The 17,772-nt window shown below is 40.8% G+C and overlaps 1 protein-coding gene across 1 annotated transcript in view; it reads right to left on the reverse strand.

Annotated features, from left to right (window-relative positions):
- LOC146517793 (programmed cell death 1 ligand 1-like) overlaps positions 1 to 8,949 on the reverse strand; it is a 96,166-nt gene extending 87,217 nt beyond the window's left edge. The window contains exon 1 of the mRNA XM_085160423.1: positions 8,726 to 8,949. Coding sequence (XP_085016549.1) covers positions 8,726 to 8,801 — 76 coding nt within the window. The 5' untranslated portion in view covers positions 8,802 to 8,949. The remainder of the gene's footprint in view (positions 1 to 8,725) is intronic.
- Between the last annotated feature and the right edge of the window lie 8,823 nt (positions 8,950 to 17,772).

The following is a 17,772-nucleotide window of genomic DNA, read 5'->3' on the forward strand; positions in this document are numbered from 1 at the left end:
TTGAGTTGCCGAGCAGCTGAATAATGTTGACACGCTCGCGGTTCAAAACATAAGTCAAAGTTCCAGTTTAAAAACTCCTTTATTTGTTATCAATATCCTTAAAACCATAAAAAAAAACTGTGAAAACATTCCAGGCTTGAGCGGTCAGCAAAAGTCAACTTGACCCGCCACCCACTCATTCACAATTCCCTTGGGCCGTGAACAGCTGATACAGCAATCGCTACTGTATAAAAGGCCCCAAAGTTCATAGAATACTTTTACTGGTGTTTACAAGTTTATATAAGTTAATTTAATGTTCGGTCTTCTGTCAGTTTGGGCCAGCCCACCTTCTAGTGACATCATCCGGTTAGTAAGGTGGGCAGGTTAATGTCAGATGAGCAGTGTTGGTCCGGAGGGGGTGCACTGGTTCCTGGGGAATATTATGTGTGCGTAAATGATAAGTAAGTAGTGACCTGTGTTGTATTTTGCCTTTGTTTGTGTCAGTACTGTAGTATGTTACCATTTAGGAGCTAATGTAGTCCATAGTTGGAGCGGTAGGCCACGCATGCAACGCGTGAGTTCACCCTCATTTCATATGCTAATTTATGTTGTTAGCTTACCCCGGTTTAGCTTTGTCGACGCATGTACGGTCGCTCGTATGTCCATAATGTCATTCCTGTGTTATCAGACCTTCTCTGTATGTTGTATGTAATGCTTGTGATTGTTTACTTTGACGTAGCGGAGTTTGTAGCGAACAATTAGGTACGAGAACTAATAAAATAGCGAACGTAGTTCCCGCTTGTCCTTCACAATAAGAGCACTATAGCGGATTATAATGGGGACGCTTTTATTTTGTACAACTACCGGAAGTAGTTCCTGTATACTGACGGTTGCTTAACCTCGCACTAATGCTGTTTAGTTGCATAGTGTGAGCAGTTTGAAGTGTATTATATTTTTCTGATCTTTATATGTGATTATGTTCACTATATTGTATTATGTTTATATTTGAGTATTTGACTTGTCTATTGTCTTTATTCATTGTTCTTTCCCTTGTTTATTTCCTTTGTAGGAAACCCCCCCCCCCCCCCCCCCCCCCACACACACACACACACACACACACGGACACACCTATCTACACTCGCTGTGTTTACAGCCCCAGAAATTGAGTGGTGACAATAAAGTGCCTCAAACGGAACCTCAAGCTCCCTCCTTCCTTCATACTCTGGGACAACTTGGCCTTAAGTGGTGTTCTGGCCGACACACCAGGGTGACCGTAGTGCTCAAAACTGAATCAGTGCCACAGCCGTGCCTATCTTTGATATCTCCACTACAACTACTACTATTATCAACACATTTTTGCTACTGTTATTGCTACAATGATTATCACAAAGACTGGTACTATTGCTATTATTATGGCTGGTTAACTGTTATTAGTATTAAACTCCAGCATACCCTATGATGGAGTTCATTGTTTTCAATTATATTTTCATTCTGACTTCATTCTGAAGGTACCACTTCATATAATTGTGAAAAGCTATCACAGAGAGACAGTCAATCATTAATGTTCACATCGACACATATCATTATGATCAATATTAACAGCTCCAGTGGTATACACATTCACCTAACAAGAGAAAGTTTCCTGCTCTGATGAGGAGGCGTCAACAAAGGAGTCCAAATGTACAGAGCTGCCTGCTGTGAAGACCTCTTGTGAATAATGGAGCAGCCAAAGTAGCTTCTTTATGGTGTCAGAGCTCAGTTTTTCAAAATAATAATAAAATTCCACAAAGTTATAAAATATTTATTTTCTTATCTGATTTTAAGCCCAAATTTAGAATGGATTGTGAGGAAATTTAGTGTCTTCACAAATTAATTTCACTTCTGATTGATACGGACTTAGATTTCAATTTATGCCACAATTTAAGTTATTATTGGTCTATACCTGTAAACGTATAGTGAAAGAAAGGGGACTGGAGATGAGTGCTCTGTGTACCATGGAAAGTTTAAGGGAGCATTCAGGGTCACCTGACCCAACCTAACCGTAAGCTTTATCACAAAGAAACTCTATTTAAACAAATGAACAATACAGTGTTTGAATCCAAACTGGGGCTGTTGAAGGACATAACCTTGTTAAAAAATGACCACAGGATTCCTCACAGTAATCCTTTGTGGGTTCTCTCCTGATACTCTGGCTTCCTTCCGCAGTCCAAATACATGCAGGTAGTGTGGTTAGGTTAACTGGTGTTTCTAAATTTCCCATAAGTGTGAATGTGAGTTCCTGTCTGTGTTAGCCTGTGATAGACTGACGACCTGTCCAGGGTGTACCCGCCTCTCACCCTGTGACAGCTGTCACGACTCTGATAAGGACAAGCTGAAGAGGATGACTAGTGTGAAAAATGCGCATGACAAGTTTTATGTTAACCACTAAATATTTTTTAAAAAGAAAAGAAAATATATGCTCAGCAACCTTTATTAAAAAACAAGTAGCATACACTAAAGAATGTGAATATCATAATATATATATATATATAAAAACACCCAGCACGCCCCTGTGGGCGGTTTATCCTTCAAGCTCGGGTCCTCTACCAGAGGCCTGGGAGCTTGAGGGTCCTGCGCAGTATCTTAGCTGTTCCCAGGACTGCGCTCTTCTGGACAGAGATCTCCGATGTTAGTCCCGGGATCTGCTGGAGCCACTCACCTAGCTTGGGAGTCACCGCACCTAGTGCTCCGATTACCACGGGGACCACCGTTACCTTCACCCTCCACATCTTCTCGAGCTCTTCTCTGAGCCCTTGGTATTTCTCCAGCTTCTCGTGTTCCTTCTTCCTGATATTGCTGTCATTCGGAACCGCTACATCGATCACTACGGCCGTCTTCTTCTGTTTGTCTACCACCACTATGTCCGGTTGGTTAGCCACCACCATTTTGTCCATCTGTATCTGGAGGTCCCACAGGATCTTAGCTCGGTCATTCTCCACCACCCTTGGGGGCATTTCCCATTTTGACCTCGGGACTTCCAGGTTATACTCAGCACAGATGTTCCTGTACACTATGCCGGCCACTTGGTTATGGCGTTCCATGTATGCCTTGCCTGCTAGCATCTTGCACCCTGCTGTTATGTGCTGGATTGTCTCTGGGGCATCTTTACACAGCCTGCACCTGGGGTCTTGCCTGGTGTGATAGACCCCAGCCTCTATGGATCTTGTACTCAGAGCTTGTTCTTGTGCTGCCATGATTAGTGCCTCTGTGCTATCTTTCAGTCCAGCTTTGTCCAGCCACTGGTAGGATTTCTGGATATCAGCCACCTCCTCTATCTGCCGGTGGTACATACCGTGCAGGGGCCTGTCCTTCCATGATGGTTCCTCGTCTCCCTCCTCTTTCTTGGGTTTCTGCTGCCTGAGGTATTCACTGAGCACACTGTCAGTTGGGGCCATCTTCGTGATGTATTCTTGGATGTTCGTTGTCTCATCCTGGACTGTGATGCTGACACTCACAAGTCCCCGGCCCCCTTCCTTCCGCTTAGCGTACAGCCTCAGGGTGCTGGACTTGGGGTGAAACCCTCCATGCATGGTAAGGAGCTTTCTTGTCTTTATGTCAGTGGCTTCTATCTCCTCCTTTGGCCAGCCTATTACCCCAGCAGGGTACCTGATCACGGGCAGGGCGTACGTGTTGATGGCCCGGATCTTGTTCTTACCGTTCAACTGACTCCTCAGGACTTGCCTGACCCTCTGCAGGTACTTGGTGGTTGCAGCTTTCCTAGCGGCCTCTTCATGGTTCCCATTCGCCTGCGGGATCCCCAGGTACTTGTAACTGTCCTCTATGTCTGCAATGTTGCCTTCTGGTAGTTCAATCCCCTCAGTTCTGACTACCTTCCCTCTCTTTGTTACCATCCGACTACACTTCTCCAGCCCGAACGACATTCCAATGTCATTGCTGTATATCCTGGTAGTGTGGATCAGTGAATCGATGTCTTGTTCACTCTTGGCATACAGCTTGATGTCATCCATGTACAGGAGGTGGCTGACAACTGCTCCGTTCCGTAGTCGGTATCCGTAGCCAGTCTTGTTAATGATCTCACTGAGGGGGTTCAGGCCTATGCAGAACAGCAGTGGGGACAGAGCATCTCCTTGGTAGATCCCGCACTTGATGGTGACTTGTGCTATGGGCTTGGAGTTGGCCTCCAGTGTTGTACGCCACATCCCCATTGAGTTCCTGATGAAGGCTCTTAGGGTCCCATTGATCTTGTACAATTCTAGGCATTCCAGTATCCAGCTGTGGGGCATTGAGTCATAGGCCTTCTTGTAATCAATCCAGGCAGTGCACAGGTTGGTCAGTCTGGTCTTGCAGTCTCGGCTGACTGTTCTGTCTACCAGTAGCTAGTGTTTTGCGCCTTTGGTATTCTTGCCAATTCCTTTCTGTGTCCCGCTCATGTATTGACCCATGTGCCTGTTCATCTTAGCCGATATGATGCCTGACAGGAGCTTCCATGTAGTACTGAGGCAGGTTATTGGTCGGTAGTTGGAGGGGACCGGTCCCTTCTTGGGGTCCTTGGGGATCAGGACCGTCCGACCTTCGGTTAGCCATTCCGGGTGTCCCTCGTTAATTAGCAGTTGGTTCATTTGTGCTGCCAGACGCTCGTGGAGTGCAGTCAGCTTCTTTAGCCAGTAGGCGTGAACCATGTTGGGCCCTGGTGCTGTCCAACTCTTCATACTGGAGACCCTTTCTTGGATATCTGCCACTGTGATGGTTACTGGACCCTGTTCAGGGAGGTCGCTATGGTTTGCCCTCAGATCCACTAGCCACTGAGCATTGCCGTTATGGGTTGCGTCCTTCTCCCATATGCTCTTCCAGTATTGCTCCGTCTCCAGCCTTGGTGGTGCTGTTCTCTTATTATTGTTCCCTTGCCACTGAGAGTACACCTTTGCTGGTTCTGTGGAGAACAGCTGGTTTATTCTCCTGCCTTCTATCTCTCTGGTGTACCTCCTCAAGCGGCTGGCCAAGGCTGTGAGTCTTTGCTTGGCAGTTTCCGAGGCCTCAGGTATGGACAGCTTGCTGTATTTCTTATGTACCTTCTTTGTCGCACCTTTCTGCAACTCCGTTAGTTGGCTAACCTCCCTCCGTGCTTCTTTGATCTTGCCCTCTAGCCTCCTTCTCCATGGAGGGTACTGCCCCTTGTGGCTGTTCAACTTGTAGCCAAGCATCTCACTGATCACTGCTGCCGTATTGTAGATCAGCTTGTTAGTGTCGGTAATCGTGGTTGTAGGTATTGTCCGTAGTGCTGCATTAACATCATCTAGCAGACCTTCTGAGGGTACTTCACGTAATCTTGGTAACCGGCTTCGGGGGATCCAGGTTTCAAGCTTGGTCATGATCCTATATTTCAGGTCAGTTCCTCTCGCACTCAACGATCCTTCTCCTGTTGCACTTGGGGCTATGCACCCAATCTCGGGTGGGGGTGATGATATCTCCCCCCTGACCTGGCGTCCTGACTCCTCCTTGCCGTAGCATTTATGTTGTACCTCGTCAATCTCTAGCTGTGAGAGCAGTCCCTTCTTTCGAATGTTGGAACACTGAGCTACTAATTGTTTCGCCATCATTGTGGATGTTGGGTATCGAAGAATCCATAGGTCCCTCATCCTATTCATGTAGCCAACCTTTTGTAGCCGCTGCGCTGATGTGATTTATTCTGAATGATGTTGGATACTATGATGAAGTGTGGAACAACAAATGCAACCGATGGTGAGCAATAAACGGACAAGATAAGTACGGCTAGAGATACTGGACTTACTCAACACCACAAGTTTTATTCGTAACAGTGGCATCGCTTTATTCCACCCATCAACCACCTTCAAACGTACTCCGCCTCTACATCAATACGTTTCTTACCGGATTGATCACCAAAGGTCAGTCAGGACAGAGTCATGAAACAGAACCACATAAAGAGAAGTGGTAGAAACTCCACGTCTGCAGAAATCTGCTGGGGATCAAAAATAGCATCTTTCTAATATAACGGAGCTCGCAGCCACTCCTCTTAGAGTTTCTGTTCTCTAAAAGCAGTAAGCCTACACTTCCGGTGTAATCTGTCACCACTTTTCAGTGACAGTTACACAGAAGAGGTGACAGGAGAAAGATTCATGACCAGAAATGACTGGTTATGGTAAAACTCTTTGTGCAGAGGCTGAGGTAGAAACAGAGGATCCACTCCTATCTCCAGAATCAGCAGGTTCAAAGGTTAAGGCCAGCCTCAGTTTCTCTCTCTCTCACACACCTTATATTTTAGGCCACATTTCCTCAGCACAGCATCATTTGTATTATAATAATTTATTTTACCCTTTAGCTACACACTGTGTGCACAATTATTAAGCATCGTATATTTTATTTTTGAAGGTTATTGTTATTGTTGAATGTCTACAGAGATCTTGGTCAGTCCAATGATATTATCTTAAGTCAAAACTGAATATTTAAGAAAGGAAAAATATGAGAATGTGTGTGTGGATAATTATTAGGCAACAGCTCCTGGACACTCTTCAGAGAGGTGTACGGTTTTACTTCAACATAATTCTGCTGTTTTAGAAGGACCCACAAATTCACAAGCTTTAGTTCAGGTGATGAAGGGGCCGTGTCACTCTTTCATCTTTCAGGTCTTTTCTGGAAAGCCGTGCAGTGCAGCGCTGTGATACATGTGATGCATCGTCTTGCATAAAAATCACGTCTTCTTGAAAGATGCAGACCTTTTCCTGTACGTCAGCTAGAACAAAGTTTCTTCAAAAACTGTCTGTTTGGGCGTTGACTTTGTGTCCATCTTCAGCCTGAAAACGTCCAACTGGCTCATCTTCAGTGACACCAGCCAATACCAGTACACCACCTCCACCTTGCTGCTGTGTGATTCAACTGGAGCTCTGCGCCTGTTACTGATCCAGCCACAGGTCCATCCATCTGCTGCATCAAGACTCACTCTTATCTCACCAGTTATTAAAGCCTTTATTCGACACCCGTGAGCTTGATTACATTACATTTTGTTAGCTTCCTATAACGCTGTATGCAAAGACTGCAGGTTATATTTATGCTGTAGAGACTGTATGTTCCTGTGTCAACCCCTCGTAGTGTTCATTGTGAAGTAAATGCAGTTTACAGAAAAGGGGATATGTTTTGTTTTTTGTAGTTTGTATGAATGTCTAAATGTAGGTTCCTGAATGTTACTCTGACTGTGTTATACAGGTCAGGTATTTTGGGTGTACGGTTCATTGAAGAAAAGTCCAAAGATGGCGAGCCACCCCTCCAGGATTCCTTGAGCTCATTGTTCTGAGAAGGAAGTTAAATTCTTTGGACAGAATTGACCTCACTGCTCCTTTGCACATCCTGCCAGAAGTGGCCTCATTGCTGGACTCCCACTGCAAGGTGTGGCCTGACACAAGAGACTGAGCCAAATCCTCTGGGGTGTGGTTTGTTTATTATTTTCCATGATTTTGGTCCCAGTTTTTCCTTTCATGTAATGCTGTTGTTTCCATTGTATGTATATGACATTATTCTTTTGTGAAGTTGATAAAATCAATTTCTCAGTGTTTCATTAGTCACTCAATTTGCTCCAGCAGTCAAACAATTTGCTCAGTCAAACATTAACTGTTGGCCCAGCACAACATTCAAATCTGTATCCCAAGTTTAGAAAGGGGTGTTACACCTACAGTTACAAAATAATTGAGTTGCCTTACACATGTAAACGCTGCTGTCTTTTCCTGTTTTCCATGTAATGCACATTATTCTAAACTGTAGGAGTCAAAAATTAATTTCTGGTCTTTGCTCCCATTAATTGTCTCACTGGTCAGTGGTGTTGCAGAGCTGTGTTGTTGTTCTGTCTGTAAGTCGACTAAATATCTGAAAACATGCAAATTCTAAAAACTTTATAACTCTTCCCTCAGTCCTCACGCTGAGTGCTTAGAGCGGAGTCTCGTTCTGCTCCTCAGGAATGAAACTGGGATTTGAACACAGACATTTGAACATAGTTAAAATGTCTGTGTACCTGCCAAAAGTGCACACAGATATTCATGTATTTTCTTGTTTCTGTTTTTTACTTCTCTTTATCAGAGCCATGTGCACCACATCTGTGAGAATGTAGCTGCTAATGTGAGCGAGCTAATATTCCAGACTTTAATTATTACCTACAAAAAAACAAGAGCTATGCTGTGTGTGTGTGTGTGTGTGTCAGCTCTTTCGGTTTTTGTGAGTCTTGAGTTTTCATTTTGTTGGTCAGTATAACGTAAAGCTATAGTGTCTTTAAAGCTTCATGTAGCGGACACACACATAAATTTCCTATTCAGAAGCAAACGTTAGACAGTTGGTGTCTCAACAGGAAAGAAAAAGGATGAATGTGTGTTTCAGGAAGCAGCGCACAGACCGCTGTTGATGAGGCCACACCTAAAGTTAAAGACATCTCCAAATGAAAGGTTTCTCTAATAAATGACCATAAATAATCATGACGTTGAAAACATGTTCGCCTGAAAATGTTGACTTCGGTTTGTCTTGTTTACCGTAATACTCAGTATACTCACACAAAGCAAAACACAATGCGGACAGCTGCGTTAAAAGATAAAGTGATGGGTACGGATGGTGCAGGCATCCACCCACGAACCCAGCAGCCTGAACAGCCTTAAGGCCCCACACTGCTGCGTGTTCACAGACACTCCATTGTTCCATAACTGCGCGCGCACCTATGATCAGTAAATAAATAATAAATGAACGATTTTCTTACCGGATTGATCACCAAACGTCAGTCCGGACAAAGTCAGGAAGCAGGAGCTCATAAACAGAAGTGATAGAAGCTCCATGTCTGCAGAAATCTCCCAAGATTGTGAATACAGTATCTCTCGAAAATAACGGACTCACAGCCTCTCCTCTCAGCGCTCTGACGCAGTTTTGAACGCTTTCGAAACCGAAAGTATGCAGCGGGTCATAACTGCACTTCCGGAGTAAACTGTCACAGCATCAGCGCATTTTAGCCTTAACTTGTAATAACAATGACAGTTACACTGGCACATTAAAATGTCTAACTGCAGCAGAAATAAACAGTTTTGTTTTTGGTTTTTTGTTGTTGTTTTTTTATAAAGAAGGAAAAAAGGTTCGTTATCTTTGGGAGCAGTTCCCAATTTCCCAAAATTGTTTGTGTGTCTGAGAGAGAGAGACATCAGAAACTAAGGAAAATACAGATGATTCTGTGATATTAACATTATGATGCAGCTTTGTTCGGCAGCTGCAGTCACAGCGAACACGGTGTGTGTCTGTTCGCGTCAGTGAACGGAGATACTGGGTTTACCATAAAACAGCGTCTGTGTGTTTCAGACTGACAGCGTGAGGTGATCTGCAGTAAACTTAAGGAGCGCTAAAAGTGATAAAGTTGAAATAAAAATGAGCAGTATGACAGAAGAGTCGTGTTTTGATTGCAGTGTATTTATTGCAAATTGTTTCTATAAAGACTCATAAAAATCATGCGCACAAACAAAAAAGAAAGGCCTGATACAAACTCTACTTCCTCCCTCTCGGCTCCCGCTGAGCGCTGAGATCACAACATCCTGTTTTTAACTATCTTTTTTTTTTTTTTTTTTAAGCTTTATTTAACAAACAATGAGTATACAACATACGAACAGATGAAGTATACAAAACAGAACATGAACACAAAAAGCCAGGGGTAAAAGAAAAAGGTAACAATTATAAGAATACACGCAAAAATTCACATACATATATTGTTTTAGAGCCTTTTTGTTGGTGGAGTCTGATATTGATTGAATGTACATTTCCACATCCTTAAAAAAAATGACAGAAATATGGTGTTTTGTTAGTAAACTTACATTTATGGATAAAAAATTTAGCTAAAAGTATTAACAAATTTATCATAAAAAAACATTTATCATACTTCTTGGGGAACTTCAAGAAACAGAATAAAACATTTTCCCATCGTAAAGAAAACTCCCTTAAAATATGGACAATAACAAACCTGCTAAATTCCTTCCAGAATCTCTGTGTAAAAGAACAGTACCAAAAAAGATGTGTCACAGTTTCTGGATGATCCCCACAGAAAGTACAATTAGTATTTATGTCCCTTTTAAATTTTACCATGTAGTGACTGGCTGGATAACATTTATGTAGAATTTTAAATGAGACTTCTTTCACCTTATTTACAATCAAATATTTATGGGGGATCATCCAGACTGTCTTCCACTTGATATCTGGAACATATCGGTTCCAATAAGATATTATATATGGGAGAGAGACGATATCTTCTTGGAATAAACTACGTATTCTCTTATTGCTGTTACCAAGTTCCTGTGAAAAGCAGATTTTTCCTATTGGTGACTCAGCTGGATCAGGGAGAGTGACTGAGGTAGATATTGAGCTGTCAGTGTTTTTATATAACATTAAAGTCCCTGAGGGTATGGCACCAAGCACCATTGAGAATTCCTGAACACTGATTGGAAAATTATATAGTGCAATAAAGTCGTTGTAAGTAAGTAGTTGTCCCTCTTTATTAACCAGCTGAGCCACCAATAAGATCCCATTTTGGACCCAAGTTTCCAGGAAAAGTGATTTATTTTTATATAAAATATCTCTGTTGTTCCAGATAAGGCATTTGTGAGGTGAGAAGTTGTGTTTATAAATGAGGGTCCACGCTAAGAGGACCTGCTTATGGAAGGATGAAAGCTTTACAGGAAGTTTCTCAACATTGTAATTACAATTTAAAATAAAATTAAAGCCACCAAAACGAGAGAAAATATGATATGGTATAAAGTTCCAGATAGAGGTAGGGTTTTTAAGAAAATGTTTAGCCCAATTAATTTTGAAAGTGTTATTTAAAGTAGAAAAGTCTAAGACGTTAAGCCCACCTGATTCGTACTTGCACTGCGTACGGTTTTTCCATATAAAATCAAAGAGCATACGGTCAATATCTTTACTAATTTTCTTATCCAGATGTAAGGAGAGAGCAGCATATGTTAATCGGGATATCCCTTCAGCTTTAGTAATTAACACTCTACCTTTCAACGACAAGTCCCTTTGCAGCCACTGGTTGAACTTTTTTAGGGTTTTCTGTATAATTGAAGTGAAGTTTGAAGAGCATCTTGATTTTTGGTCTTTGGATATTAACAGTCCCAAGTATGTGACTTCTTGTTTAACAGAGATATTACAGATAGTATTTGCAGGGCAGTCTTTAATTGCTAGTAACTCACACTTTTTTAGATTTAGGCATAAACCAGAGGCCTCAGAGAAATCCCTAATCACAGTAAGAGCTGGAGGGATTTGGTTTGCATTCTTCAAGAAGAGTGTGGTGTCATCGGCTAACTGGCTGATGACAAGCTCCCTATCAGCTATGGTGATTCCTTGTACAACACTGTTTGAAATATTAGTTGCAAGAATTTGTGTACAAAGTAAAAATAAATATGGTGAAATAGGACATCCTTGGCGAATACCACGTTTCAGGTCAAATCTCGGGGTGGAGCCGTTAATCATTTTAATAGAACTATTGCCATTTGTGTATAAGGTTTTGACAGCTTTACAGAAAAACTCTCCAAAGCCAAATTTTTCCAAAGAGTGGAAAATAAATTGATGTTCAATTGTATCAAAAGCCTTATAAAAATCCAGGAAGAGAATGAAGCTATTGTCAGGTACCAAATCAGAGTAATCAAGTAAATCCAAAACCAGTCTAATGTTATTAGAAATGTGTCTGTTTCTCATAAAGCCTGATTGTGTCTCATCAATAATTGTTTCCAAGACCTCTTTAATTCTGTTAGCAAGTATTATAGCCATAATCTTATAGTCATTATTGAGCAGGGAGATGGGTCTCCAATTATCAATAAAGCGTAAGTCTCTGTTTGGTTTTGGAATAAGTGTTATGAGACCTTGAGTAAGAGAAGGAGGGAGGGTGTTATTCTCTATACTTTCTGTAAAAACCTGCAGTAAAAACGGAGCTAGGAGATTAGAAAATGATTTATAAAACTCTGCAGTTAAACCATCTGTGCCGGGAGATTTATTGGCCTTAAGTGCAGAAATGGAATTACAAACTTCCTCCACAGTCAGAGGGCTGTCACAATAACTTCTATCTGCCACAACAATAGTTTTTAGGTTTTTAATATTATTGAAAAATCCTGTTGAGACATCCTCGTTATATTTTGAGTTGTATAGTTTAGTATAGAATTCGGCACAGAAATGTGAAATTTCTCTAGGATTGTCAGAGACAATGCCATTAATATTTAGTTGATGAATAGAGTTTGTTTTCGATCTGTATTTTTCAAGCCTGAAAAAGTAAGCAGAATTCTGTTCGCCCTCCTCCAGCCACCTCTTCCTGGATCTTATGAAAGCACCCTCAGCCTTGCGTCGATATAAACCGTCCAATTTATTTTGAAGTTCTAGTAAACTTAATTTATCTTCGTCTGAGATTTCTTCTGGGGACTTCTGGTAATAAGAGGCAATTCTGCTTATTACTTCTTGTTCTTCAGCTTTCCTTAATTTAGCAATTTGACTCCCATATCTTCTCAAGAATTTGCATGCTTCAAATTTAAAAAGTTCCCAATTGGTACAAAAGGACTTCTCTCTGTTAGCTTTGTTCCAATAATAAACAATTAATTTATTAATCTGCATGTTAACTATTTTATCTTTTAGTAAAGAATTATTTAACTTCCAATAAGAGAATTTATGAGGTATATTATCCAATGTAAACATTTGGACGTTAATGTGAATTGCTCTATGATCAGTGAGAGGGGTGGCAAGTATATTAACGGTAATATTATCTTTATCAATACAGTCAGAAACAAGCCAAAAGTCAATACGTGATTGCCTGGATCCTGTCTTATTGCTCCAAGTAAAGAGTCTATCATCTGCAAATTTTTCTCTCCAAATATCCACAAGATTAAATTTTCCCATAAAATTTTTTAAGTTTGCACTGTATGAAGACTGCTGCCCTGGAGGCCACCTATCAACCATATTGTCTAAAGCGATGTTAAAGTCTCCACCAATTAAAAGGACTGAATTTGGGTATTTGGAGAGCCAGAAATTAATTCTTTCTTCTAAGGAGTCAAGTAATTTATCATTTTCAGTTTTATTATTGTAACCATATATATTTACTGCAATGAAAGTACTGTTATTGTGTCTGATTATTGAGCAGAGGTAGTGTCCTAAGGTGTCCCAGTCAGAGTGTAACACATCTCCAGAAAAATAATTTTTAAGCGTGGCAACTCCAGCAGAACGCTCAGAGCCATGGGACAACCAGACTTCATTACCCCATTGTGATTTCCAAAAATTTGTATCAGCAGGTGTGGAATGACTCTCTTGGAAAAAGCAAAAATCTGTTTTAAATTGTTTGGCAAACAAAAACAGAGCTTTGTGTTTACAGGTTTGTCTTAAACCCCTGGTATTAAGAGAAACAAATGAAAAAGACAAAGTTATTAGAAAAAAGAAAGAGAAAAAGTAAGTTCTAAACTTCTACAGCTAAGAATAGATCTATAGGATAAGGGGACCGGGTGCTGCACAATTTAGGTAGTAGAACAGTAAAAACCCTGAGTGACTAAGCTTATAAAAATACAGTATTTAACTATCTATTATGGTTTAAATATAGCTTTTTATAGATAAACACACTCTTCAACAGAAAATAAAACTTTAACCTGAGGGTGAAAATATCAAGTTCACCATGTAAACAAACTTACAGAAAAGTCATTTCGGAGACTGAATAAGCGTCTCTATGAAGGAGGGAAAACTTCTGATCCACTGATGAATCCTCGGCCTCCCACGAAATAAGCCGGCTTACCCTCCTTACGGGCTTTGTCTATCATCGGCCACAGTTTGTCACGACGTTCTCTGTCCTCCCTGGACAGATCTTCAGCGAACCTCAAATGATTGTCCTGCAGGTAGGAGGATGTTTTGGCTGCTTTCCATACAGCATCTCTGCAGATTCGGGAGGTGAACTGCACGATGATGCCTCTAGGTCTGGTGCTACCTTGTCGCTTGGCTCCGAGTCGGTGTACGGTGTCGATGACGTCAGGCAGCCTATGATTTTGTTCTGGCAGAACAGACTGGCATATCACAGTCACCTTTCCCCTTACGTCTTCTTTCTCAGCCTCCTTGACTCCATGTAATCTGAGATTCCACCTCCTGGAATATCTTTCCAACTCAGATATTCTCTGTTGGCAGTTGTCCACTCGACCTTCCTCTTTAGTTACTTTTTTTTCCAAGTCGCAAACTTTCCCCTTCATATCTTTCATTTCCGCGCACACAAAATCAATCGTCTTTTTGAGACCCTCAATCTGGAGCGTATTTTCTTTCACCATGTTCGAGTTCTCTCTCACCATGTTCTCAATGTTATCAGACCTGGTGTTTATTAGTGCCGACAGACGAGAAATTATCTGATTTACATCAGCTGGGTCAGAGTTGCTGCGTTCGTACATCACCTTCTTCGGAGCTGGCGACTTGAGAGGTGTCTGTTTTTAACTATCGTCCTGTCCATGTTGACCCCACCGACTTCCTGTTAATAACGTTATTGCAGTTCTCTCATTCAGAATCATTTAAGAATTATTCCTGTCACTAATTTTATTACACCTGTTAATTCTGAATACTGCATTTTAAGAAAAATGCCATGAGTGCTTTTGCAAATATTTCTGAACTCTTTACTTTATCAAGGTTAGAATTTTAAATGTAACATTGCAACACTAAAAACTCCGTTTGTATGACCAAAACAGAGCAGAGCTGAGACCTGATTTAACACCGAGTCTGACATAAAGTTTCTTCTTTCTCCTAAATGAGATCACAGGATGGCAAAGGTGTGTTTTAAAATGTATCCTTCTGTTTTCATTGAAACAGCAAACTAACACAGTTCCGCATTAGCACTGCTTGCTATTTAGCCTCCTTTATTTATTCATATAATTCATTATTTATTTGTTTTGTTTTTACACATTTGGTTCCTCAGAACCTGAAAATCCAGCGTCATAAAAGAAAAACGTTTTTCATCAAACACTTCTCAGCCGTCTGTGCTCATCAGTGCTTAAGATTTTTGATACATCTTTTTATTCAAATACACAAAAAAGTTTGAATATTTTATGTATCAGAATGAATTATTACAGTTTCCGAAGGCTTTAAAAAAGCATACAAAAATGAGTTTTATATAAATCAGATATTTGACGTGTAACATACGAACAAAAACGTTTTTATGACATATTTTACACACTTTTACAGCAGGTGGACATACTTTTCCTAGAGCACGTGTACACCACCGGAGACTAACGGCTCTCGGTGGGAGGTGCAGGGGGAGAGGACTCGAGTTTATCTGCAAAGCTGCTTCACATAAAAACCTTAAAACACTGTTAGAATATTTCTAGTTGTTAATCTTTGTGCTGAGTGTCAATTTAGTTCAGTTAGTTTGTTACTCTGCTGTGTAGAAACTATGTATGGCTATTAAGAGTTGTGTTGATTATGAGTATGATGCTACTTTATTGGTTGTTCTCTGGCGCCCTCTGGTGGGATTTACCGCATCGTGCTGCCTGGTGCAGAGTTGCTCTTCCTGAGTTCTCTTTTGTTGTTGTTGGTTCTTTAAAAGATTTGAACAGACCTCAGCTGTGTTTGCCTTTACCTGATACCTGTGCTGACTGCAAATGTCCTTGTCTATTGTTTTTCTTCTATTTCGCTCCCTGACAGTTTTAAACATTAACAAACAAACGAAAAAGCATTTTCATGTACTTGTTTTTGTGGGTTTCTACATAGTTTTCACATGAATGGAAATTTGACAATTTCTAAAACTGTAAAAGTTATAAGTTATAAAACTGCATTTCTCAATAAGTAGTGAATATGTTGGGATTGTATTCTGTTGTATTTACCTGTGAAAATGTGGCATCTATTTGTCTTATGTAAAAGAAAACGCACATTTGTGTCACCTTTGCTCACATGTCCTGAGCTAAACCGGTCATACTGTCTGTGAAGTTGTTCTTTAATTGCACGAGTTGTCGGCGTGCTCGCTGCTGTATGCACAGGAGTGTGTAGTGTTGATCACACTGGGAGGTAGTGGTGAAGATGGTTAGATCATTATAGAAACAAACAAAATTGAACCTTATATTATTGTTTAATGATATAATGTGATATAGAAATAACATCAAAGGACACAGCAGGGCTCCAGAACTCCAGCTGCTGAAAGCTAAAGGTCCAGTTCACTCACATGCACATGGCCCTCAGTGATGGCGTGCTGACAGTTTTTAATACAAGTGTGAAAATTTGTTCGATACGTAGTGTTCATGCGCCCATGTCATACAGGCTGCTTTTGTCCATGAAGCCAACAACCAACTAGATCTTTTTAAAATAAATTTGAGGTGAAAATGACAATAAAGGAACACTTTACAAGATCACCTTTAAAGAACAAGTTAAAAATAGCATATATGAAATCACATATGTGTCTTGTTTTATATCTTTGATTAATCTCATGTGACCTGTCCAGGCACTAAAGGAGCAGTTTATGTAAAATCCACAGTTACATCTTACATTTTTCTGTTGATGTCCAATAACACACACTGTTATTTCACTATGTCAGAAGTCAGAGTTAATTAAAAGGCGGTTTCTCTGCAGCAGCTCACTGCTGAGAAGAAGAGCATAGAAACACATCATCTCAAGCACACGCTCACTCACGTGCACACACATGATTGACCAATGACACGGCCGATCTGTTGGCCCTTTAGCTCGGTCACAGACATTTATTTGACCCTTTAGTTCGGTCAGGTGGAGCAGCACCCCGGTGGTCATGTGAACTAACTCTCCCACAGAGAGCCATCAAGAGAGTGTGTTTATCACAGCAAAATGTGTGTGTGTGTGCCGTGGGAAAGGTCAAAGTCAGCAGTGGGTTGGGTGCCAGGGTTCACCTCACAGCATCACTTCTAATCTCAGAACCTGAAATCATTCCCGGTTCTTCCTGAACTCATGTGAGCAGCAGCCCTGCTGCACCTTTGATTTCACTGCAGGGTGGAAAAAGGAAGAAAGTGGTACAGCCTGAGATCTGGTGTCTACTGAATCACACGAGGAGCTGTAGTTTAAAGACTCTGCATGGATAAAATAATGCTTTCAACAACAAGTACTATTTATTAAAACTACCAATGAGACAAACTGTCTTCTGGGAGTAAAATGCAAACTTGTGTTATTACATGTTTACATCACGTGTGGACTCCACCGATCTGATGATTAAATGTCAGTGGCTGTTAAAGGGTAAATACAGCTGAGTGAAGTCAGTAAGTTCAAATATATGAGGAGTTTTTTTACATTTAGTCGTGGTGCTGACAGAGTCTGAGGTGGTCTGTGCGGTGCTAGATGCCAGGCTATATTTGTACATGGATTCAAATATTTAAACTAGCTGAGGTCTGATTTCTTGGACATTTCTGAAAAGTAAAATCAAACATTTTTCATTTCTGAATCACTGAAAAGCAGCTTTGTCTTTATAGTAACACACAGCGAACGGATACGGAGACTGAACATGTTACAAGAGGTTTAAGGTGAAAATCTAAGTGTATATGAACAGATTTACTGTAGATGCTTTCTTTTAAAAGAGCTCTTATAAATATTAAACATCCACCGGTAATGAATAAAAGAAAGGAACATCAAAACTGCTCATGCTAAAGGAAGAACAGTGGTTGGAGATGAAAGCACAACCAGAATTATTGTGCAGTAAACTTGCAGTTTTGTTGCCTTTGACATGTTTGCTTCAAACACAGGAGCAGGTGTGACTTTGGTCGGCAACAGAGCAATAATACTACTAATGATACTAATACTAATGATATTACTACTGCAACT

Source organism: Neolamprologus multifasciatus, chromosome 5, assembly GCF_963576455.1.
Source record: "Neolamprologus multifasciatus chromosome 5, fNeoMul1.2, whole genome shotgun sequence".
NCBI lineage: Eukaryota > Metazoa > Chordata > Actinopteri > Cichliformes > Cichlidae > Neolamprologus > Neolamprologus multifasciatus.